We start from the raw sequence: 26088 nt of genomic DNA on the forward strand, positions 1-26088 counted from the left end.
CCGGCCTCCGGGAGCGGGGCGCGGGGATGGAGCTGCGGGCGCTCTGGCTGCTTTGCTGCTGCTTCTGCTGCTGCGGCCGCGCTGCGGACCCCCGCGCCACCTTCACGGCGACGGAGCCGCGGAGCCGCGAGCGACAGGCAGCCGCCTTCCGGGTACCGAGCGCGCGCCGCCCTGTGTCTGTTTCCTGGTCGCCCCTTCAGGTCCCGGGTCGGGGCTGGGGCAGGGGACCAGTGAGAGCCGCCACTCCTGGTGGTCACCCGGCCCGCAGCTCAGTGATGGGTTTGGGGTTTCTGACAAGTTCTCAAGTCAACCTCTCCCTCCGTTCCCCATGTGCCAGCTCTCCCTTGCCTGGGCTGACCAAAAGATTTGATTTTCCGGGGAAGATTCGTCGCGGTAGATTTATATGATACGCCCAAAGTAATCAATGGGTATGTTCAAAGTATTCCCGATTGGAAGAAGCACCCCTTTTAGCAGTCCCCTGGGCTGTTCTCAACGCCTTCCAACGCCGTTCTTTACAGTGAAAAGAACCAGATAAAGGCGGAAGAAACCCGTCAGTTTTCCTTCCGCAGGGGGGCGCTGGTGACCTCCTGTAACACAATGTTCTAAACAAAGAACCTGCATTTAGAGAGGTCACAGAATCCTTCCCATTTATGATTTGCGTGAACGGGGCCTCCTTCAGTTGGTGTAGCGACCTTAAAAATTCTTCTTCACTTGGTGGAAATAGATTTTGAAAAGGAGGAAGCATTTAATTTCCTTTTCACATTATTTTCAGAAGTCTTCATAATAATGCTTAGATTTGTACCCCAGCATTCAAACTCTAGAATGGACCGAATTAGCTGAATATAAATAGGTTTTTACTGAGATCAAGAGATACCGATTTAGAACTTGCCTCAGTGTGTTCTCTATATCTGATACCATTTAACAATTTTTTTAATCATGAAAGATGTCATTTCATTGTAAAAGAAAATTTATTTGTTCTAAATAAAAGTAAGTACGAATTTAGTAATACTGCTTTTTGGAATTTTTTTTTTTTTTTTTTTTTGCTGATATACTGTTGGGATTTCTCCTGGAATTCTATAGCTGTACTCTTTTCTGCTCCTCCTCTCTCCCCTAGAAAATTCCATTGTTTAGGAAGTCCTAACCTTGCCTGATTCTGTCCATTCTTGTGTTTTGCCCAAACGAAGATGTGTTTTATTGCTCTTGAGTTACATTCTAGCTTTTAAAACCAGAAGCACGGGTACAATTGTTTGAGAACAAACTTCCTGTCCTATATTCTACCCCTGCCCTGAGCTTGGTTGTATACTGTGGTGACCCACACCCTTTAGGGAGAATATAGTTCATCTCATCTATACTGATAATGGCATTCCTTGGCTGAATAAATAAACGCAATGCCTTACTCCTCAAGAAAATCATTTTGGAGGATTGTAGGCACAAGGAGGCCAGAGTAATAAATATATTTTTTAACTTATATAATTTATAAGGGTATGTATTTACTTATATAGTTATTCATGTTGGTCCTGTCAAGAGGCCATACCCAGGAGACGATTGTCTACAAAATGCAACTCTTCTCAGGGGCACCGGGGAGGTTCAGTCCATTGGGCGTCCTACTCTCCATTTCAGCTCAGGTCATGATCTCAAGATCCTGATGCATGGGGCTCCATGCTGGGCGTTAATTATTTCATTAATAATCCTTCCAGGACAGCTCAGTAAGGAAAAAATAAGATTACGATTAGTTTCAGTAATAATTTGCTTAAAAATAAACAGCCTAAAGCTATTAAGAGCATGAATGCAAAATGTCCTTTGTGTATTTATTCAACAACAAATAGTAATTAAACATCTATCGTGTGCCAGCCAAGTGCTCAGTGCGGGAAATGCGGTGATGAGTAAGACAGGCATTTCTTGCCCTCATTTTGCTTATAGGTTTAAGACACAGGCACACAGTAAACACATAAATCCATAAACAAATACATAAGAGCTAGAGTTGGAAACTTATCAAATGGTAATCCCCTGAAGTTTTATTGCTCCTGCATGGTTGGTTAGCGTTAGGAAATGGAAGCATTTTCTCATAGGTTAAGATAAGTTACAACATTCAGAGCCGGGGAATCTGTAAATAATGGCCACGTTTTCCCTCCAGATCGACAAGCCAATGTATCTTCCTGGGACATTTCCAGGATTGCCTCTTTTTCATAAAGACTTGTTACCCTTAATGAGATAGACATCTCTATACAGCTCAAAAAGAATCAGATTTATTTATTATTTACTTGTCTATTTTGTCATGCTTTGTTACTTAGTGCTGGGAAATACAAAGATAAAGACACACTTTCCAAATTCAAAATTTAATTAATCTAATGAGTTTCAGTTGGTGATAATTTTCACTAGCATCTAGTGTTTATTTGCAATTCATTTTATTTTTTCCAGTGTGTTAAACAAACATATTTAGTGCTTTTAGCATGCTTAGGGAAGAGGAATTATAAATGGATAAGAGATACCTTTCCTGGCCTCAAAAATGTACCTGAAATCAGATGGTAGTTTTCATACAAATGTCTATAAATCTGATCTGGGCCTCTTATGCAGTCTTTCATTGTGATCTTCAGGAAAGAAATCAAGCTTTGACTTTTAATACCTGAAAAATATGCCCGATTTAGTTACACATAAATTGCTCTGCAAAGTTAACATAGGTCATGTAAATTAACTTTTTTTTCTTGTAGGAAAGTCTTCATAGACATCGATACTTGAATTCTGTATTCCCTGGTGAAAACTCCAGTGCCATCTATGGAATAAATCAATTTTCTCATTTGTTTCCTGAAGAGTTTAAAGGTATGGTGTGATTGTGCCATTGGTTGTTTGGTTTCCGGATTTTTGTTTCCGTAATTTTTGATGAATTGTGTAATTGTGAATCTGATGACGTGAGTCATAGTTAACATTTATTACATACTGAACGTCAAGCATGTGCCAGGTGCTGACAGAAAAATTAATTCATGGTCCTTCTCTTGTAATTATTGCCTAAGATCTAAATGTTATAATTGTAGACGTTTCCATGTGGCTGTAAGGGCCAATGTTCCATCCTTTGTGCAGTTTTTTAGTGCTATTTCTATTCAAGACATCCACAGTTCCATGAGTTAGGATAAAACCAGCGATGTCAAGAAGACTCATTTTTATTATTTACCAAGTTCTAAAAGACAAGTCATTTTATGTGGCAACTCCTAGTACTATTGTAGGAATTCCTATCTTGTTAGCTTTCAGTGAGTGCATTTCATGTTACGAGAAAGCATAAAGGAAAATCTCAAATGGCAGGTTCTACCAGAAAGCTACTGTTTCTGTTTGAAAAGTTCCTGCAAAAAGAATCCCAGGGGGCCTCCCTATAATATAATGTTGGCTGCCTTTTCCTTCCATGTTTCAATTCAGCTATTTACTTAAGAAGCAAACCTTCCAGATTGCCCAGATACCGAGCAGAAGTGCAAACATCCATACCCAATGTGTCTTTACCATTAAGATTCGACTGGCGGGACAAGCGTGTTGTAACACAAGTGAGAAACCAGCAGACCGTGAGTTTCAGGAGTTGTTGTTGTTGTTGTTGCTGCTGCTGCTGCTGCTTTTCTCTTTTTAAATACTCTTAGTGTGGGAAGTCACCTTTGAGGTCCAGTTCAGTCAAACTTGTGATAGAAGCCATCATTTCTCTGGGTAAAAGCACAGAGATGATCTCCAATCATCCAGAAATGACAACTAAGGGAGAATCTCTGGTGAAATGAGAGACAGAGGCCAAAGCCTGACTGTTATTTTGAAGATAAGCCTGTCCCTCTGAACCCCCACCATTGGCATAGGCAATGTCAGCTGACCAGGGAAAGTCGATCCCCTAATCACAGGGATACAGTTTCAGTTTATCTGTAGTGGAAACCTCACCAGGTCTTTTAGCTTCCTGGTGTGTAGTGTCTTAGAGCAGTCACTATCTGGTTAGGATGATCCTTTTTTACTTCTCAGGTTATACATCCGTTGATATAAATTCTACCACCAGATCATTTATTTGCTTTATTATTGAATCCAGAGTGAAGTATTAATTAGTCAGAAACTGAATCCTTCCAGGAAGTGTCTGTATTGTATTAAAGGAATACAATTGAATTAATCTTTTCTTTTTTTTTAAACTTAAACAGACGAGGGGAGTGCTTTCTTTCTTTTTTTTTTAATGTTTACTTATTTTTGAGAGAGAGAGAGAAGAGTGGGGGAGGTGCAGAGAGGAAGACACAGTATTCAAAGCAGGCTCCAGGCTCTGAGCTGTCAGCACAGAGCCCGATGTGGGGCTTGAACCCACAAAGTGTGGGATCATAACCTGGGACGAAGTTGGCCGCCCAACCTACTGAGCCACCCAGGCACCCCAGAATTAGTAATATTGAATCAAAGTAATATACTGTAGGGGTGTCTGAGTGGCTCCATCGATTAAGCATCCAGCTCAGGTCATGATCTCAAGGTTTGTGGGTCTGAGCCCCACGTCGGGCTCTGTGTTGACAGCTCAGAGTCTGGAGCCTGCTTTGGATTCTGTGTCTCCCATTCTCTCTGACCCTCCCCACTTGTGCTTTGTCTCTCTCCCTCTCTCTCTCTCCCTTTCTCCCTCTCTCTCAAAAATAAACATTAAAATATTTTTTTGTAATTAAAAAAAAAACAAAGAAATATACTGGAGAGATATTTTTGAACAGAAACTGCCCTCCTGGGGCAGCTATGGAAAGGTAAACTAAAGCTAGCTATTGGTATGGTGCCCTGCAATCTGTATTTGCTTTTCTCAAGGTGTGGAAACCCACAAGTAGAGTTTGTTACTGCATATTTTCCTATGCCATAGGCGCTGGAGATATAGATATAGTAAGACACCTAAAGCAATAAAGTTGCTCAACAAAGACGACCAATTGTTCATCTTCCTTTCTTTGCCCAACTGTGCAGCCCATGTCCTATGATTAAGGCAGCAGTGCCCAATTGCAAATCTTACTCTTACCTGTGCCTTTTCTATGGGTCCTTCTTCCTTGTGCATGATCCTAGATTTCATTTCCTCCATCTTTCCCCTTTTTTTCAGGACCAACACTTTTATTCTTTTGTTTCGGTTTGTTCAATAAGATCCAGTTAATAGATCCAGAATCAGGAAGAGTGTCAGGCAATATTTGAGTAAGGAATGACCAGTATGGGTTTTTATCATTATGACATTTTATGGGCATACGTGATATGCCCATGCTGGCTCCTTGACAGCCTAAAAAAGTAAATCATTCAGTTCCCATGTCAATCAAGTCATGAGTACAATGTGTATGACATATCCTCACCCCATGTCACCTCATGGAGATGGTGGATGTCATAGCAGCAGAGTGTCCGGGGAGAAACAAGAAGGAAGTTGGTACACTTCCTAAAAGCAGAAGTCCCGTTCAGTGCACTGGTTAGTCTTTTAAAAGACCATCAGTTCGTCCAAGTGTTTTCTCAGTCTCTAAAATTCACTTTTTTCTTGCATTGTCTACTGTGCAATGGCAATACTACCAATTTATCTTTTCTTATGATTACGTTTTGATGCTTGAAAGAGAATTTTGGTTTTCCTTTCTTTTGGCAGTTGGAAAATCTACAGGATGGGCAGTATTTTGCAGCCCCCCCCCCCCCCGCCCCGCAGAGTCTGCTTATGTTAATTGACTTGATAACTTGTGATATGTAGAGATGTTGGCAAACTTGGTTTGGACATCATTTGAGGATAAACACTATGCTATCTCTCTTTTTAAACAGTGTGGAGGTTGCTGGGCCTTCAGTGTGGTGGGTGCCATGGAATCTGCATATGCGATAAAAGGGAAGCCTTTGGAAGACCTAAGTGTTCAGCAGGTCATTGATTGTTCATATAATAATTACGGCTGCAATGGAGGGTCTACTGTCAATGCTTTGAACTGGCTGAATAAGGTGATTTCTCGGCCTTTCGAACTCTTCGTTTCCGCTTTTGTTTACTTAGCATGCATTTAGAATGGAAACAGTTTACTCTCATATACCAAGGAATGTTTTTAAGTTCAGAAATTTAAACGACCAAAGCTTGAATTAATCAGAAGATTTCAAAATGAATTGCTTTCAGGCAAGTCGGCTGTTGAGAAATCAAAGCGTGAAAAATCTTACCTGAGATCTGTTTTCAGAAAAACATGTATGTTTATTTCTTAGCACTTCTTAATAGGTCAGTGCTCTTTTACATAGATAATTCGCATCATGTCCCAGAAGGATGAGAACATACGATTATTGATTTCCATAGAATTTTTGAATACTGAGATTATAAGGGATGTCAGAAATCAGCAAATGTAGTAACTCTTTACGTGGATGAAGAAATGAGCCCTGAGAGGTGAGATCATGTTGCCAAATTAGCAGCTGAGCCAGGACTGTGTCTTAAGTCTTCTGTTCCCACTGAAGGGCTTTATCCCATATACCACAGTGTCTCTCGGTGTTCTTAGGACACTCTCTGACATTGTCCTATATCCAGTATCCACTGCATGAAGCCAGACAGTGAGGCTGTTGCTATGTTTTGTAAAAGTGGTCAAGCTGGAATTTCCCAAATTTGAATATCCTTTCCTTGTTCATTTTCTGTATTTTGAGTCACTGCATACCAGAAGCTGCTCGGTACACATCAGGGGCAACCAAGAATGGTGTGGTCCCTGGCTTCTGTAACGCAGAATCAGGAAAGTAAGATTGCGTCTCGACAACTAAAAAATAAATGACGTGTGCCAGTCGAATGGCACAAAGATGTGGATAGAAAGAATGCTTGACCTGACCATTGCCTGTGCATAAAACGCTGTGCTGAGTGAGTCTCAGAGACTTGCTGACAGAACTTATGGCTTTGGAAGGAAAATGGCTCACCTTATTTTAACCTCAGGAGAAAAAGGATAAGACTTTATTATCCAGTGGAAGAAGGTTCTAAGGAAGGAAGATATAGGGAAACAATAGTAGGAGAGAAAGATAATTGAGTTTAATTACTTAGTATGTCCCTACCAAACACCTAAAGATTTAATCTAAGGTCTTAATAACGTAAGGAATATCCGCGTGATGAGGGCGTGGCCAAGTTGAATCTTATTTTGACATGTTGCAGTAAGTTCTATTTGATTTCTAAAACAATTGCATTTTAAATGAAGAACATTCTGGATGTTTATTTTCTCTTAGACGCATGTAAAACTGGTGAGAGATTCAGAGTACCCATTCAAAGCGCAAAATGGCCTGTGCCGTTACTTTTCTGATTCACATTCCGGATTTCCAATCAAAGGTTATTCTGCATATGACTTCAGGTAATTGTCTTATCCTAGTGTGTCTTTCCCTCTATTTCTTAATTTCTGATCCGTTGGCTATTCAGAATTAATAACTTGATTGAAGGCATAAGTGCCTACTTACTATTGTTTTAAGACCTGCTTTTTACTAGAGAGACCAATGGAGTGCTATGGATGCTGTTTCTTACGCATGATCAGCTTATTTTTCCATTTGTCATTAGAATAGAATTAACACATTTAAATCCAGCTTAAGGTGTAATTTATACTGACCACCTTCCTCTTAACAAATTGAGTTGTCATAATTGCCATTAGTATATTTCAACCTTACTGTTGAATCAATCCAAAATTGCTTTGTGTTACTCTCCAGCTAATATCGAGCAATCTACATAACCAAGAAGCATTTTTTGAACACCCTTGGATTTTTTAAAGCATTAACTTTAAGAAAAGCATAAACTGAAACTTAGAAGCAAGTAAGAGTATATTACTGGAGGTAGATTATGCGGCACGCACTATAGGCATGAGGGAAGCACAGGGGTGGATAAAGATAGGCCGAGGAAGGGCCCTGAAGTGTTGGAAGTTGAAGGGCAAGATGACTTTGGGTAGGTTCAGAGGGAAACAGTCATTAAAAAGGGCTTTAAAAATGCATGAAAACCTGAAAGCCAGCTAGAAAACCATTGTGACCATTCAATACAGTGCAAGATAGGTGTTCAGGGATAATAGGACAAAGGAAGACACAAACAACTCCTTTTTGCGTTTAAAAAAATGTAGAGGAAACTTCACACAGTCTTTTGAAACAGAGAAAGCAGAAAGTAAATTATATTCAGCTGAGGTGACAGACTACCCTAAAACATACTGATACTGAATATAAAAGAGTCTCTTGATCCAGATGGTGCCAACCCATGAGATCTGAAGGAAATCAAGGGTGAAATTAGATCATTGAAGAAAATGGAACCCCTCTGAATAAGCACGAGTGTACCAGAGGGCTGGCACATTGCCGGCACAGCTCCTGTCCACAGCAAGGACTCTCGGGGTGACCCTAGGAACCAAACACCAGAGAACTGCGATCCCACAGACGGAGGCTCCTCAGAATCAATCACTAAATGTGCAAAGTCATTGAGTGCATCATTCCACATCTTTTTGAAGGAAATGCACTTTCAGAAATGAGAAAGTGTGTTTCTATCAGCTACCAGTTCCTTGGGAGTAAAAGGAAGGCGTGTGCACGAGAAAGAACTCAATTTTCAAAATGTCACTTAAAAATTGCAGGGAATGCCTCATCATGAGTAGCAAAGTGAGAAAAAAAAAAAAATTAGGAAGAAACCAGAGAAGAATAGGCATTAGCTTGAATTAGAGAGTGAGAGAGAGAGAATGTAAGTCACTGGCATTGGACCTGAAGTATGATCCATGTAATTCTTTGGCTAAGAAGAAGAACAGAGGTCCCACTAAAAAAAAATCTCTATGTTTACACTGAATATAAACATTCTGATAATACAGTGCTAAGCTAATTGTGTTAGACTCCCCCAAGAAGATCTCTCTTTGATTTACTCATTCCTTCTCAAATACTTACTGAACTTTGTTTCAGGTTCTGGGGGCTCAGCAGTGAACAAAACAGACAAAAAACTGATTGTATTTTAGTGATAGAGACAGGCAATAAGGAAAATAAAAATATGTACAGCACGTTAGGTGTAATCATTTCTAAAAAAAACTAAGTAAAATGGTGGGAGGAAGAGGAAACATCAGGTTGAAGGAAGGGGAGTATACGGGCCAGGACGGAGCTTTTTGAAAATATGTCATTTGAGCAAAGACCTGGAGAAGCATGGGAATATAGCCATGTACACATCTAGGGAAATACTGTTGTCAGCAGGAGCTGTAAGGGCGAAGGCCCTGAGACAGAAACATGTTTGGCATATTTAAAGAACAATGACGCCCACTGGGACTGTAATGGAGAGAAGATGGACAAGACTACTAGGAGATAAGGTAATCTGGAAAGAAAAGAAAAGAAAAGAAAAGAAAAGAAAGAAAGAAAGAAAGAAAGAAAGAAAGAAGAGAAAGAAAGAAAGAAAAAAAAGAAAGAAAGAGAAAGAAAGAAAGAAAGAAAGAAAGAAAGAAAGAAAGAAAGAAAGAAAAGGTTACCTAGTAATAATCTCGGAGCAGCGTTAGAAGAATGGTCTTAGATATGAGACATAATAGGTTAATACCCCTCATAGAAAGTAAAGCCCCCCCAGAGAATATTGAGGGATTTTATGTAAAGAATGAGAGAGGAGAGAGTCAAGGAGGAGAACAGGCTTTTTGGCCTGAACAGCTGAAAGGATGGAATTAACTGTCACTGGAGATATGAAAGTCTAAGGCAGGAACGGATTCAGCAAGCAACATCATGTTCCAGCAGTAATCCCGAGAAACTCTGGAAGGGAAATGGAGAAATGAGACAGAACAGGAAAGGAAGGGTTTTCATATTAAGCAAAATAGAACTGAGGGTACTGGTCCTACCGGGGAGCTATTGGGGCCAAGGTAAACTATGCATTTCAATGTTATCCCATCCAAATTGATGATCACTGCATTCCGTGTCAGTTGAGGGTGCTGCCAGGGTAGAGGTGGGGGGGTGAGCTGGATTTCCTGGCTCTTTAAGAGAAGAGCCTCAGGCTAAAAACTACAGCGGGCCCCATGTTTGAAGCCAGGCTGTTTGTGCCCGTTACCGCCTCCAATACCAGCACCACCACCGCAGTGGCAAGGGCCAGAGGACTTGGGAAGATTTTCCACAGCAACGCTGTAACCAGGCACTCGACTAGGCCCCTAACACTTAAATACTGTCACTTCCATTGAGGTTTCTGAGACTCAGGGAGGGTCACAGAGCTCGTGAACTAACTATAGGGCCACATTAGAATTCATATTTGTCGAGCTCTGAAACTCATACTTTTTCCCTCCCTCTATTTCTCAGGTCATGAGCTCTTTAATTTTTCAGTAGTTTCAGACAGTGTGAGCCCACACACAGCTATCGGCCAAAAACTCCAAAAAATCTCATGCAGAGCCTGAAAAGATCTAAAACTAAGCCAACCAGCAACCAACCAAACAAGCAAAACCTCACTGAATCGTAAGAACATAGTCTAGTCGCAAAGGAAAATTACCATTTATATCCAGGCTTCTTCATGCATTTTTGTTTATCAGGCCCCAGGAAAGACCTTTCAGAACTCAAAATAAATATGAGAGTGACTATGTCAAGAAAAAGAGAAGGAACCCCGTATTAACAATGGACTGAAAAACTAGGGCACAGTATTAACACATTGAATTCTAGGAATGAGAAAATGGAAATCTACATACTCATGTAGAGTCTAAAACAGAAAAGACCTACCTTAGTCACTAAATCTTGACGACAGTAAACTTGAGAATTCTTTTAAAGATTGTAGGATTTGTATCTTACTGATCCATAAAGTGAATAGTAAGCATATGGGAAAAGATTTGATAACGTGTCCATTATCAGCAGCGTATATTTTGATAGTACACTTGACCCTCAAACAACACAGGCTTGAACTGCATGTTCCACTAATATGTGGGGTTTTTTCCAGTAAATACAATATGGTACTGTATTTTCTTTTCCTTATGATTTTACGAAAACTTTTTTCCCTAACTTTATTGCAGGAATACAGTAATTGAGTACATAAAATGTACAAAAAAATGGGTTAATCCACTGCTTATGTTATCAGCAAGTCTTCCAGTCAACAGTAGACTATTAAGGTTTTGGGGAGTCAAAAGCTATATGTGGACTTTCGACTATGTGGAGGTTCGGCACCCCTATCCCTGGGTTCACGGTCAATTGAAATTCTATATTGGGCTAATGGAAAAAAGATGCTGTTTGGAGTATATTTTGACTTGATAAAAGCCAACGTCTTTCTGAAACACAGATGGTAACAATGCTAGTCGGTTCTGGGGCTAAATGGAACTTTTGCCTGCTGGTCTTGACTGGCATGTCTTCCTATTTCGTATTTTCCAACATCTTTGATATCTTTTCTTTAGTGCTGCCTCCAAGCAGAGACTATTACTCAATTGGTTTTTGATCATACAATGTTAATTACCCTTTGCATTCTAAAAACTATTTCTTCTTCTTGATGTTTCTCTTTCCATCATGCTGTCCTTGACACTGGATCTTTGATGTCATATATTTACGGTATAGCTTTTGTTTTTTTCAAAAGGTAGAGACAGCTGTATCACTGTTTTACAGAGATAATCCTATTTGTCATATTTGGATAGCAAAATAGTCAAAATTTTTACTATAAAATATTCAAAAATTTGAATACAATAAAATACACATTATACACTACAATCTATGCTGAGCAAAATTGGTTTATTAGATAACTTAGAAATAAGAAAAGGAAGCAATATTTATTTTAAATGTAGAGTATAATTTATGTGTAGGCATGCTATAAAGTTTATACCTACAATTTTATCCTTATACTGATTTGCGACATAGATGACTTCAGTCACCTGCTGGAGTCACTGGGCTCCAGTGTGACTGAAATGACTCCAGTCTGTAGCTGGAATTTGAACCTAGCTATGTGGAACTTCACGGACTATACCCTACCTGTCCCAAGGTAATATTAACGAATACAAGTTATTATTACGGTAGCAAAAATTAGGATTGACTGCTCATAGATCTCCAAGAAAAAGATCTTCGTGTTAACAGGTAATATGGATAAATGTTTAGAATGAATGTGTAGTTTCTGTCTCAATAAATTCTCTTATGCACTCAATTTTTTCCCCACCTGTGGACAAAATATCCCCTTGATAGAAACTGATCTCTGGCTGGATATGACGATGGATTATTTACTCTTTCAAGCTACAAATCCAACCATAGCTTGCTGTAGCAATACACTCCCAAATGCTATCTAAATGGCTGGAAATATGAGTGACTTGGTTTCAGTGTCCACACACAAAGCTGACCTTTAAAAGTGTAAATAATGGTTTAATCACATACTTCCAAGATTGATGACAGCTGAGTGTTGTGTAACATTACGCTTTATCAGTACACGTCCATGTGTGAGAGCAATAACTATGTCTTTCGCAGTCTTTGCAATCTAGTACTGGTTCTCCTGGCACCTTGGCATCTCTTCTGTTGCATAATGACAGTCGCCACTTTGAGATAACCCTCCCCTATGATTTCTGCATTTGGCATTCCGTTAACAGAAGTTGGTCAGTTTCTTGATTCTCACATGGTGTGGCAGAGATATGTCTCCGTGCATTCAGTCTTCTCACTTTCCTTATTAGAAGAATCCCCTTAGAACTAGATGCTCTAGCTAGCTACAAAACTCCACTTCCCATCTTCCCTGAAGCTACTTAGTTAACCCGTAACTGAGTACTAGCCAATACATGTACATATAGGCATATGCACAATGTGCACGTTACTTTTCGGAAGTCTTCTTGACAGGAATGTAGCCCTTCTTTCTCCTTTTTGCTGTTTAAGAGATGTGTTAAATGGCTAGAGCTCCAGCAGCCACCTTGGACCACGAATTGACCTTGGCAATGGGAACCTCACATGGCAGAACGAGAATCTAGAAAGATTCTGGCTTCCAATATCTTGGAGCCTCATAGCAGTCCTGGGCTGTCGATCTCCCAGACTTCTTCTAGTTTCCGTTCTTTACATCTTCTGTAATTGCAACCAAATCTACTCCTAACCATGTACAGATTAAATAGATTATAAAATATCTTTACCTCAAAAACTAACCTCCTTAGGGCGCCTGGGTGGCTCAGTCGGTTAAGTGTCCGACTCTTGATTTCGGCTCAGGTCATGATCTCACGGTTTGTGGATTCAAACCCCGCATGGGGCTCTGGGCTGATGGTATGGAACCTGCTTGAGATTTTCAGTCTCCCTCTCTTTCTGCTCCTCCCCTGCTTGTGTTCTCTCTCTCACCTCCTTGACTGTATATTTCCTCTTTTGGTAGTGACCAAGAAGACGAAATGGCAAAAGCACTTGTCACCTTTGGCCCATTGGTCGTGGTAGTAGATGCGGTGAGCTGGCAAGACTATTTAGGAGGCATAATACAGCACCATTGCTCTAGTGGAGAAGCAAATCATGCAGTTCTCATAACCGGGTTTGATAAAATAGGTAAGTGCTGATCAGACTTGGTTGGTTACTTCCAGCCTGAACTCTGATTAACAAATGATCACCATTGTTTTTAAAATGCTGAAATTTCGGGGCGCCTGGGTGGCTCAGTCGGTTAAGCATCCGACTTCAGCTCAAGTCATGATCTCATGGTTTGTGGGTTTGAGTCCCGCATCGGGCTCTGTGCTGACAGCTCGGAGCCTGGAACCTGCTTTGGATTCTGTGTCTCCCTCTGTCTCTGCCCACCCCTCAGTAGTACTCTATCTCTCTCTCTCTCTCAAAAATAAATAAAAACATTTAAAAATCAATCAGTCATTCAATCAACCAAGCTGAAATTTGGTCGTTCTATGTCCTAAGTCCTCCTGAGACCCTTACAGCTTTTCAGTAGACTTCCAGGTACAAATGCCCTGTCATGCCCCCCCCCCCCCCGATCAATTAATACCTTGTTAAAATGATGATAATTCTTGATTTAAATAATGTGCATTCTCCACCTGGAATGTTTACAATACTTGTTGGGAAAAAAGACCTGCTTATTATTTTATCATATATATCTAACAGTTCTTCCCCCCCACCCCCCTTTTCCTAATTCCCTGGAATTGCGTGTATGTTTTCATTTCATGCTATCCAAATTCAAACGTGTGTTTTTCCATTATTAGAGTGTGACACTAACTACAGCTCCGATTTACTTGGCTAGTATATATTAGCATAACATTACATTTTTAATCTTTTGCTCAGAGCTACTATACTTATCCAGAACTAGCCTTTAAATAAACACGCATTCACAAAAAAATCTGAGTTTTTCAGGACTTGTTGCCATTTTATATCTTGTAGGAAATACTCCATATTGGATTGTGCGGAACTCATGGGGAAGTTCATGGGGAGTAGATGGCTATGCCCATGTTAAAATGGGAGGCAATATTTGTGGTGAGTCATGAATTGATGTTTAAAACTTCAGGCTAAATGTACAGGAAGATACTTTGACTATATTAAAATTATATATCTGTCCAGTCCATAGTATACTTTTACAGTAATAATTTTCATTCTTTAGCCAACTGTTACAAATAAAATAGTGTTGGGGCACCTGGGTGGCTCAGTCGGTTAAGCATCTGACTCAATTTCAGCTCAGGTCATGATCTCGTGGTCATGAGATCGAGCCCCATGTGGGGCTCCTTGCTGGGCCTGGAGCCTGCTTAAGATTCTCTCTCTCTCTCTCTCTCTCTCTCTCTCTCTCTCTCTCTCTCTCCCTCTCCCTCCCTCTGCCCCTCCTTATGCCCCTCCCCTGTTCATGCGCATGCACACCCATGTGCTTGCTCTCTCTCAAAAATAAATTAATTAATTAGCCTAATTAAATAGTGTTCTTAAAAGACACACTATTGCATATGTTCATATTTTGAAAAGGAGGAGAGACTTCCCTGGAAACAAATATAATGAGTAAAATATGATAAAATGGTGTAATAATTTACTGAAGTTAACTTCAAACACCATATAAATAATCAACTTAGGAGTCCAAAATTCTCCAAAAACATCACCTAGTTCTAATTTATTTTATATAACTGTATGAATTTTCCTCAATTTGTGCATTATCATATTCGCTCAAGGATTATCAAGAATCACTTTTTCTTTGTATCAAAATGCATGAAAATATGAGCATTAGGATGGTCTCTGATTTAATATGTCCCTTGTCACACCTATAGATTCAAGCAAAACAAGAACTGGGATTGAGAGGCTAAAGCAAATACCAAATATACTTATCTTACTGAATAACAATTTTTTTTGGTAATTAACTACAACCAAAATTAAAACAGCTAGTTTGGTATTTTATGCTGTATTCTAAAAACTTATTTAAACCTATATTCTAAGGTTTTTGATCTAGAAAATCAGCATAGTTATGAATCAAGTTTGAGCCAAACTATATTACATATGAAAGTGATCATTTAATTTCTCATTACAATGATTCCTAACATGCATACAGGTTTTTAAAAGTTGTAGAACCCTCCAGATAGACTGAGAAAAGAGAGTACAGAAAAGTTTGACAGTTTATATTTTGATTCAATCTAGTGACTCCTGGCCAATAGTTGCATAAAGTGGGATCCATGAGAGTCAATCAATGATTTGTTCTATCACCCCAATAAAATATTTATCTTCAGTTATTTATGAAGGAGAGTGATCCTCACAGAAATCTTCCAGCCAGAGCACTAGCAACCCAATCAGGCCTCCACTTTTTAGCATCATCGGGGGCTTTCACATTTCTGGAACTTGCAGGTAAATTACTGCTGCCATCCATTGAACTTCTGCTGCTAAACATAAATGATCTCTGTCAAAGTGGTGGTGCTTGGATCTAGGCTGCTTCAGAGCTCTGGCACGAGAGTTGCAAGAACATGATTCAACACTGATTCATAATTGCCTCATTTTGACTCTGTATCCCTCCCCCCACACACACCTCTTCTTCATCCCCCATCTACTGAGGGTGAGTTGAAATAATTTCTCCTGTCTACCTGTTTTCCAATTTGATTTTCCAAAGCTTGCCTGGTTAGTAATTATGTAGGGATCCAAATCCTTCCTGAAAATGAGTATTTCCTGAAAGTTCATACCTGGTGATGATCACATTTCTCTTATGAATGATGTTATGACACAGACAGCAGCCCATGGCCCCAAGAGATTTTAAATACATAGCTAATTACACTGAAATCCAGTCTTCAAATGGACTGTTTATTGCTTTCGCCATGATATTGAGATGTATGGTCTTGTGTGCCAAGAAAGCATAGCACATTTGTGATTTATTTAAATTTTGTGCAAGTTCCAAGTTTGAATTTTCAAATTGTATTTAAAACAGTCCTATAAATAATTGTATTGCCTCTAAGCAATATATATGAGTGCAATAAAGATTTCAGATATATTCATCTATTCAGGTAATAAGTCTTTGGGGGGTTTTTGTAGTTTCTTGAAACAAAAATATTAGTCATGTCTTCTAATATCTTCTTTTGAAGTTGCCGTATTTATCCTAACAGCTATAATCATTCCATTATTTTTTGGAGGAAATAGACTAGCACTGATGATTTCTTTTTTTCTAGGTATTGCAGATTCTGTTTCTGCTGTATTTGTGTGATTTGTTGGGCAGATCAAGGGACAACTACGAAAATGAAGGTTCATAATGGAATGGAGCATAGAGTTCATTCTCAGTGTTATTTGCCTGTAGGCCATCAGCTCAGTGGCCTGGAAGTAATCTGTGGAAGAGTTTCCTACTTTAGGATGAAGGTCAGGTTAAGAATTTCTTCAATTTGAAGAGACTTATCTGGTTTGATTATTGTTGGTTTGCTTGTTTTAATGATATACTTCTAGTAAGATTAAAGAAGGGATAGGAATTGCTTTTCCTTTGTAGAATATAATCACTAGCCTTAGCTTACACTTATATAGAAGAAAGCCAGCCTAAAACGGGGTATGCTTCTCACAATTCACAGCCCACCGAGATGGAATTTCTTAAGGATTTTGAAATGCCAATTGCTTTACCTCCACAAAAGACGCATACCCCTTGAACTGTAGAAAGGTCATGTATAAAGAAGCAAAAGGAGAAAGGCACTTTTTAAGAGAAATAGATTGAAATTGAAGGACCGATATGGCAGCTATATGGTAGGAAAAACTCAAGTAGCATTGTCTGAGCGACTATTGTTAGGAAACTTTGTCAATAGGATTCCAATGGGTCTTTTTTCTTAGTTTGTTCTCCCTGTGTTGAGGAGCAATGCATTTTCCCACTCTCTTTCTCTTACTCTTTACTGCCACTCCTAAATTTTCCTAGTGGCTTGACTTCCCTGACTAAAGAAGTCTCCTATTTTTACTATTTTATAACCATTTATTTGGCTCCATTTGTTTCTAAGCCTTTATCAAACCAGGATCTCACCTTTCGGTTCCTCCCACCATTCCTAGGCACCACCCCTTTCAAAGCCTAATCCCATCAGTCTGAGGTCTCAGCCAAACTGAATTTCCCAGGCTCTCTGGTTTCCCACTCTTCTGCTTATTTTTTCCAGATTCCCATTAGAACCACATTTTTGTGCATCTCTGCCTTCCTCCTGGTTCCTGGTTCTTGATGCTGGTGTTCTCTTTTACAAAAGTCATTATGTGTGGGTATGTGGGAGTGTAAGAGCCTCAGGGCATAAGAGCTGACCTACTCAGTGAACAGAAGCACAATACATAGTATTAAATGGATTAATATAAGAAAATCATATCCAATATTGCATATGCAAACTTTTCTGAAATTTATGGTTGCTTTCTAAGGTGGAATATCTTAACAAAAACAGAATTTTAGACGTAACAGCAACCTCTAAAAAAATTGAGGGGGCGCCTGGGTGGCTCAGTCGGTTAAGCATCCAATTGACTTCAGCTAAGATCGCAATCTTGCAGTTCGTGAGTTTGAGCCCCACATCTGGGCCTGTCCTGACAATGAGGAGCCTGCTTGGGGTCCTTCCTCTCTTCCCCTCTGTCTCTGTGCCTACCCTGCTCACACGTGCTCTCTCTCTCTCTCTCTCGAAATAAATAAGCATTAAAAAAAAATGAGGACGCCTCATTTTCCTCTTACTTTTGATCTTTATTTCTCCATCCCCTTTCTTACAAAAAGAAAAAAACAAAACAAAACACTGTATTTCTTTGTTTTACACCAAACCAAAGCAATCTCAAAATAATGTGTGTTGACCCAGGTGTAGAAACGTTCCAGGAGGAAAAATATTGATATTCTGATTAACATTTTCATTAGCCAAGTAGGTCAGAAAGGAACCATGTCCTGGTTTATCTAGCTTGTATTTATTTACTGACTTCTGTACAAGTGCTCTTCTGATCATCTTTTTCAAATATTAAATGATTTTTAATTATAAAATGAATAATACCTCTCAGCTGTTCTGGCTTTTGATGGCATTTATAATAAAACAACCTATATTTGACTTCGGGTGAAAAAGACTCTTTTGATAAGCGTAAGGCCTACATTTTGTGAACACAGTGTTGATGTGCTTTACATTCACATGTTTTCTCGGCTCCAAACCTATATATTCAATTTTTTGGTTTTCTCCATAGACACCTTAACCTCAATGTCTCCAAAATTATTCCCCTTTCCCTCCTTCAAAGAACAAACAAAACAAAACACAACGAAATGAAATAAAAATATGTCTGCACCTCCTAGAGTCTCTATTTGGTTAACATCATCAACATTATGTAATCACCCAATCAAACATAGTGGGGGAAATTTTAGATATTTAATCAGGTCAGCTACACTTTAGTAACCCATCACTTAACCCCCTACCTCCTCTCCATTTCTACCATCCTTTCCTAGATGCATGTTCTTTAGAAATGTCTTATCTCCACTAGTCAGTAGTCTACTTACCAGACCCCATATCCCTTAATACATAGGTTCTCAAAGTATAGTCCCCAGACCAGAAGCCACTTGAGGACTTACGAAACACTTTGTTTTAATTAGTGCTCCAGGTGATTCTGACGGATGTTATTATCATCGATTTACCGTGTGTTCCCTGGATTTGCATTTCTGTGAGACATTATTATCATGTTATTCCCCTGCTTTAAACCGTTGGGGAGCTATGTAATGCCTAAAAGATAACATGCCAACTCTTGGGGCACCTGGGTGGCTCAGTCAGTTAAGCATCCGACTTTGGCTCAGGTCATGATCTTGAGGTCCGTGAGTTCGAGCCCCGCATCAGGCTCTGTGCTGACAGCTCAGAGCCTGGAGCCTGTTTCGTATTCTGTGTCTCCCTCTCTCTCTGACCCTCCCCCGTTCATGTTCTGTCTCTCTGTCTCAAAATAAACGTTAAAAAAAAAAAAAAAGATAACATGCCAACTCTTTTAAATACTTTTTACAAAGAAGCCCCTTTTCTACCTTCTTCACCTCAGTCTCTGCTGTTCTACATGGGCTTATGCCATGCTCCAGCCCTAACTAGCTACTTGAAGTTCACCCAGTGAGACTAAAAGAAAAGCAATGAAATTTTCACATAATAATTGGGAGTCACAATGAAAATCATCAAGATGTTCCTGGGTGTGATTTCACAAAGGGAAAAGATACTAAAGATCTCAAAGTGAATACTAAATTACACAACTTTATACAAACTCTGCATCCCCTTTAAAAATTTTAATTTGTAGTGGATCCTTATCATTAACACTAGAAACAAGTTTGAATGGGAGCCCAGGTAGAAACTGGCATTATAAATTGTTTTGACTTTACATTAAGAATTACTAATATATCCTTTGGGAAAAAAAAAAACAAAAAAACTCTTACAACTCTATAGTTTAATCACACCAAGAAGTAAAAATAAAAAGAGCTAAGTCAAATCATTTAGTCTGTTAAAACAATAAACCTTTACAAATAGCATTCATTCTAAGATTCCAAGGCATCTTGGTGACAGAGTGTCTGTTAATGTATTTTTTTTTTTATTACTGCATGAGAAAAGCAAAAGTTGAGGTATTTCTATCCCTGTCATATGGATAGTCAACTGGGGCTTAAACTGGAATTTGTACCAGAGCAGATAGTTAATAAATGGCAGTGCCGAATTTGCTCCCAAGCTCCCAAGCCATTGCTTTTAGCCACCATTTTACTTGTCTCTATAATTTTCAGCTTAGCCACAATCAGGTACTATGTACATGTGCCCATGTACACACACACACATACACACATACACGCACACACACAAACATGCTAGGGCCTTGTAAGTAAAAGCAATTCTATGTAATTGTCCAGAGACAAACTAGACGTGATCCTTATAAGATAAAACTTGTAACTGAGACCAAAGAATAGTTCAATTTCATCAAGAATTTGCGGCTTGCTTATAGATAACCACCCTAGGTCAAGGCTGATAGGCATTTAAATTCCTTTGATAATATTTTGCACTCCCTTCATAAAAGAAATTTAACTAAGTATTGCCAATATCCAGGCCAATATAGAAAAAGAATAAAGCTCCTGTCTGATCTAAACTCTTGGTCTAATACTTACTAGAAATGAACTGAATCACTGTTTAGTCTATTTTCTCCTCCCTTCTGGAAAGTTCAGGGAACTGTCACTCATGTCCACTTCAATCCTGTGTTGACTATACCTCCCAGACCATGAGCACTGGAACTGGAAAAGCACCTTTGCCTTTCTGGTCTAGAGGTGCTGGAAGCAGGAACCTCGCCCAAGGAAGGAGCTGGCCTACAACAGGGAAGAATAAAGCCAACACCTACAGAAAAGAAGAGATGAGACACAGAGGATCCTCAGAAGTTCCAGGAATATGGTACTCCAGGAACTGGATGCATCCCCAGGCTCCTCTCAATCCTTTGAGCTAGTGCAGTAATTGCCAAGTCCCCTCTGGGCAAGCTTCAGATAGATTTCTGTCATTGGTCATCGAGAGTCCTAATAAATACGAGCAATGTTTCCAAAACAATATATGGCAAAATATCTCTTAAACTTTTTGATTGTACAACTCTTTGTGTAGAATGACACATTTTATTGCACAAAGTATTTGAAATTGCTGAAGTTTCAAGCTTATTAAAGTACGAAATGAGATAATGATTATTATGTTAAATGGTTTACCTTAAGGTGTAATTATTAGGGGACATTGAGGTTTTAATAGGAAAACCTTCTACGTACAATGTTACAATTCAGCTGAATTAATTTCTTTAATTCATTATTACAAAAATGAGTTAATAAAATTATTTACAGAATTGAATCAGAGCACCACAATGCTTACCTATATATATATATACATATATTACACTGGGACTCTTGATGTATCATGACAACTCATAGAAAATTTTAAAAAACACAGACTGAGAAATCGATGTCTTCATAGATTTGGAGATGAGTTTAATCTGATTCATCACTGCTGAAGTAAGAGCTGTCACAATATTCAGCCGTGTAAAGGAATTTATGAATAATTGGGTTCATCTTCGGTATCCAGTGTCGGGGAACCAGATATGTTGAAAGATTAAATAAATCTACAAATACCTTGTACCTGTCACTGGAAAAACACAAATATACAGATGTAGATTCATTGACATGAAATATTTAAAATCTTTCAACAAAAAAATTTCATGATTTTTTGCCACAATTAGTATTTAATATTATGTTTATATATTATAAATTACCTTTTATGTATTATATATAATATATACATATATATAGTTAAGGAGTATAATCATTAAGATGGCCTTATTTTCATTCCATATCCAAAGTTCATGCCATAAAACAATTATTACATGTTTCGTTGATCCTGACCAAGTTGGTTCAGATTAAAACCTAGAGTCTTATGATTGTCATGCTACCTTCATAAAGATAAGGGTGTGTTCTTGTGTCTGACTTTTAAAGGAGGGTATGCAAAATTTTAAAAAATGAAAACACACAAAATTCTTAGTTCATCAGAAAATATTTTCCACCTGCCAAATAGCTGTCAAGTAACTGACATGAATGGATTAATAAATTGAAGTACCATCTTAGATTCATAATAAATGTCTATAAATGTGGTTTTAACATTTACAATAGCTCTTGTGTGTGTCAAACGTTTTAACTGTTGCAGTTTTATAGCAGAAGAGCATTTGCCTTTGAGGTTAAATTAGAGTTCAAGTTCTGCTCTGTCACTTGCAACTCATGTGATCTTGGACAAGTTGTCTAAACCTCAGTGTCTTGGTCCCTAACTCTGTAAAATAAAAAGTACAATCCCTTCCTCTGACTGGGCTTTTGTAAAGACATAATGAGATCATGACACGCTAGAAATGCTAGTTGTGTTAATTATTCCCACCACCCACTGATGTGGGGGTTCATGTCCTACAGGCAATCATGTTCTGTTTCATGCCTAGAGAATGTATCCCCAGGGAAAGAGAAGGTATTGTAAGGACTGTGAAAATTCAAACCTATGAATCTTATAAATCTTTTAGTCTAGAGTTTATTCCTAGGGAAAGTGAAAATTTATAAAAATGATGAAAAATTGAACATGCATGTTTTATAACTTGTCAATCTGAAATTGGGATAGGGATGAATAGGGATGAAAGCCATGTACAATATAAAGAATTTTGGGGACTAAATGTGAATATCTATTTATTCTGGAGCTGATTCTCCTTTCCCAAAGAGCTTTGCAAGTTTCCCTATTTTCATATATGTCTATCTCTATATCCATCTGTAATATTGTGAACATTAAGAGAGTTAAGAACACAGATGTCCTAGAAATCTCTCTAGCATGTTTTAAGTGCTAAATAAATATTGACCCCTTTCTTGTAAATACTCTCTGGGCACTCTCTGGAGTAGATGGAAATAGTTTTTAGAAAATAGTCATACCAGGGAACAAACTATTTTTTCACTATGTCATTCACCTGGGCACGAGGACATTAGTGGAATGAATGATAAGTGTTTGAGTCTAGTCCAAACTTGGGCCAGAATGAGTTGAAAACATTCCTATGTGGATGAACTCCCTCATATCTTCACAGGTCATGCAGCCACTGGTACCTTGCCCCATCTCATCTCAGGATGAACTTCCAGGACTAAGGATTTTTACAACGACCTCTCTAATAGGAATACCTTAATCTAGCCAGCATGAATGTGTTGTCAGCGGTTCAGATGGGAGCAAGTATGAATCACATTTCCTAGGTAATGCACATGTATGCGGAGAAACAAAAAATCAGTGACTTCCACCAAGAAAAGCAGGTGAATTTCCCCATCTTACCTGACTGTTGAGCGCAGATACTGATAACCAGAGGACCCACCAGTGCCAGCTTTGCTGCCCAGCATTCTGTGCACCATGCACACGTGGTTATCTAGGCAAACACACAAATTAACTCCATGGATATTTTTCTGCCTTTAGTTCCACAATGGTCTAAAAACAAGGGGTTGGTAATGATTACTGCTTCTGAGAAAAGGTTCACACCTTATCATCACTTAGCCATATGGAAGGTTTACGTGTGAGAGCCAGATGAAACCTGTAGGTTGCCTGGCACCCCACTTAGTTCAGGTTACATGCATATGACTCCATCCATCATTATGTTTAGCCTGCGAACACAATAGGGAAGCTTAGGGCCACATTATGACTTTCAGGAGCCCTTGCCACTTTTGTCTTCACGCATGGGTCCCTTCTTCCATGAAACACACACACACACACACACACACACACACATATATGTATATGTGTATATACAAATGTACATATATATGTATATATACACACATGCACATATGCCTATATATATGAACATACACATATGTATATATGTGCATGTGTATAAAATTATATTTTAAAATTGTGTTGGCTTAAAGCTGAATAAGTTGTGGTTATATATTGACACTTTTTTTAACCTATAGTTAACTTTTTCTTCTGATTATTAAATAATACATTTTCATGGGCCCCTAAAGGTACTCTGGGCCCTAGGTGTTGTGCCTGTTCTGTGTACCAGGTAAATGGCCCTGGAAGAGAGTAATTGGGCTGATTTGAAAAATAAATAAATAAATAAATAACTCGGGCTGATGTAAAAAAAAAAAAAACAAACAAACAAACCTCATTCCCACACAAAGGAGGAAAGAAAAGATAGTGGGAACAGGAGCAGACAGAGAAAAGGAGTAAAGAAACAGGATGGGGAAAAGGATTATCAAGGCTGGGTGGTAATGTTGGGAGGTGTGGGCAGACTTACATCTCCATTTGGTCATGAGTGCGTCTATGTCCATGAGAGAAGTCAGCAACTGAAAAGGGACCTGGAATCTAGGCTCTTCCCTAAAGGAGAAATAATAAGTCTATTGAAGCAAATCCAGGGTGTTCAGAGGGGCAGGAGTTTTCTAATCTGTTGGCCCCAGAAACAAATGTGAGCTTTGCCTCTTAAGAGCTGTAGCAGCTCTGGATTACTGTCTCAGTCTTAGTTTCTTCATCTCAAAAATGAAGATACTACTGCTCATCTTACAGCATTTGTGTAAAGAGTCTAGAATATTCCATATAATGTACATGAAGTAACCAGTCAGAGTCACAGCTAACATTGATTCTTATTAAACGGTAAATATACACTATCTCAGATTCACCAGCTAATACCACTCAAAAACTTCTTCTGGGCAAAGATATTAAAACACAAAAACAAAAACTGCCCTTTATTTCCTCTAATCTATATGTTTTGTCCTTTCTTCTAATCATTCAACAAATCTCAGTACATTTTCTGCTTCCAAGGTGTGAACTTGAATGGCACAGATTTAGTAGGAATTTAGGAAAAGAGTCAAAAGATTTTATTGATATTTCTGAAGAAATGAATTTAAGAAGATTACAAAAATCAAATAAACACAAGTAAGAGGCCCAATAAACAGAGATTTTACTTTTGTTGCTGTTTTTAATGTTTGCTAGTGTGCTCTCCATTGTTCTGACACATTTAAGTTATGACACATGAAGATGAGGCCTTTATACACGTTATGGGAGTAGGTGGACATTTAAAAGAAACCTCAAACACTTCAGACAGTGAAGACAATTTTACTTGAAGTTGCAGGATAAAGAGAACAATTTATAAAGGTGTTTTCACTTTACCCAGTTGTTTTTTTAATTTCATAAAATAGGAATAACTCTACAACCTTGTGTAATGATGGGACACATTTTATGACAGAGTTTCTGAGGTAGATTACACTTTGGCTTTTTAGGACACTTAACGTCGTATGATGTATTGTGGAATTTAATTACAAAGATATTTAATTAACTAGTGTGTGTATATATGTATATTTCTGCCCACTATAGGGATAAAATTATACTCATACTATCTAAAAGAAAAAACTAGTGAACTTTCATAATTATTTTCTAAGTTTTACCCCAAACCAAATGACTTTTTAAAACTATGATTGCAATTTATGAGCTCTATGCTTTAATGTTTATTTATTTTTGAGAGAGGGAAAGAGACAGAGTGTGAATGGGGGAGGGACAGAGAGAGAGAGGGAGACACAGAATCTGAAGCAGGCTTAAGACTTGAATTTACGAACCACAAGATCATGACCTGAGCCGAAGTCAGATGCTTAACCAACTGAGCCACCCAGGCACCTAAGCTTTATACTTTTTTTTTTAATGCTCTAAATATTTATTAACAATATTTACGATAAAAAACATACAGAACATGTGAAGAAAATAGAAATAAATGGCGTAGCTACATATTGAATTGACTGCTAAAAAAATAAGCTTTATACTTTTTGTGTTATCTGTATCCACTCCTCAATTTCTGCTTCTACTCTTCTAATTTGCTTTTACCTGTAAAAATATATCATCAAGGCCCCCTGAAGTGCTCTGTATGACAGTCTTCTTTCACCTGTAAGATATATAGCAAGTTTTAATTTAATGAGAAATTTAGGTCAGTCATATTAATTTTGGTCATCACCTTAAATAATTAAGTTTTAAATGTAAAGTTTTATTTAAATTTTTTATTCCTTAGATTTTAAAAAGCAAACATATATATACATACTTTAAATACATATGTAATACATATTATACATATACACACTTTAAATATATATGTAATATATATGCACTTTAAATTTTCAAAACCTTTAAATATCATATTCGGAAAACTTGATATAGAAAACACTTAACTTCCATGATAAAATACATATATTTTTCAAGTCAAACCGTAAAATGACTTACTTTTAAAAAAGTTAAATAAGATTCATTCTGAGGTTCATTTGAAAGTAATTTTCTGATTCACTTAAAATCACTTAGATTACTTAAAATCACTCAGCTTCAAGGAGTACAACCCTTATATAAAATCTCATAGGGGTGCCTGGGTGGCTCAGTTGGT

The 26088-nt window shown here is 38.3% G+C and overlaps 2 protein-coding genes across 4 annotated transcripts in view; one reads left to right on the top strand and one right to left on the bottom strand.

Moving 5' to 3' along the window:
* Window positions 1-21284, top strand: CTSO (cathepsin O). Of its 3 annotated transcripts, none has more exons than XM_030312855.1 (8): window positions 2-152; window positions 2709-2817; window positions 3406-3545; window positions 5743-5910; window positions 7147-7268; window positions 13175-13338; window positions 14167-14259; window positions 20422-21284. In XM_030312855.1, exons 1-8 carry the CDS (start codon window positions 27-29, stop codon window positions 20466-20468), a joined length of 969 nt encoding a protein of 322 aa, XP_030168715.1. In that variant the 5' UTR covers window positions 2-26; the 3' UTR covers window positions 20469-21284. The 3 variants fall into 3 exon arrangements, with proteins under 3 accessions (XP_030168717.1, XP_030168715.1, XP_030168716.1); XM_030312856.1 differs by lacking the exon at window positions 20422-21284 and adding an exon at window positions 16407-17198 and having other exon boundaries at window positions 6-152; XM_030312857.1 differs by lacking the exons at window positions 14167-14259; window positions 20422-21284 and adding an exon at window positions 16407-17198 and having other exon boundaries at window positions 1-152.
* Window positions 21141-26088, bottom strand: part of TDO2 (tryptophan 2,3-dioxygenase) — a 17691-nt gene continuing 12743 nt past the window's right edge. Inside the window, exons 9-12 of the mRNA XM_030312854.1 lie at window positions 25545-25602; window positions 23971-24050; window positions 23013-23103; window positions 21141-21317 (exon numbers count right to left, since the gene is read on the bottom strand). Of these exons, the coding sequence (XP_030168714.1) occupies window positions 21164-21317; window positions 23013-23103; window positions 23971-24050; window positions 25545-25602 (383 nt within the window). The 3' untranslated portion in view covers window positions 21141-21163. The remainder of the gene's footprint in view (window positions 21318-23012; window positions 23104-23970; window positions 24051-25544; window positions 25603-26088) is intronic.

Source organism: Lynx canadensis, chromosome B1 (genome assembly GCF_007474595.2).
Source record: "Lynx canadensis isolate LIC74 chromosome B1, mLynCan4.pri.v2, whole genome shotgun sequence".
Taxonomy (NCBI): domain Eukaryota; kingdom Metazoa; phylum Chordata; class Mammalia; order Carnivora; family Felidae; genus Lynx; species Lynx canadensis.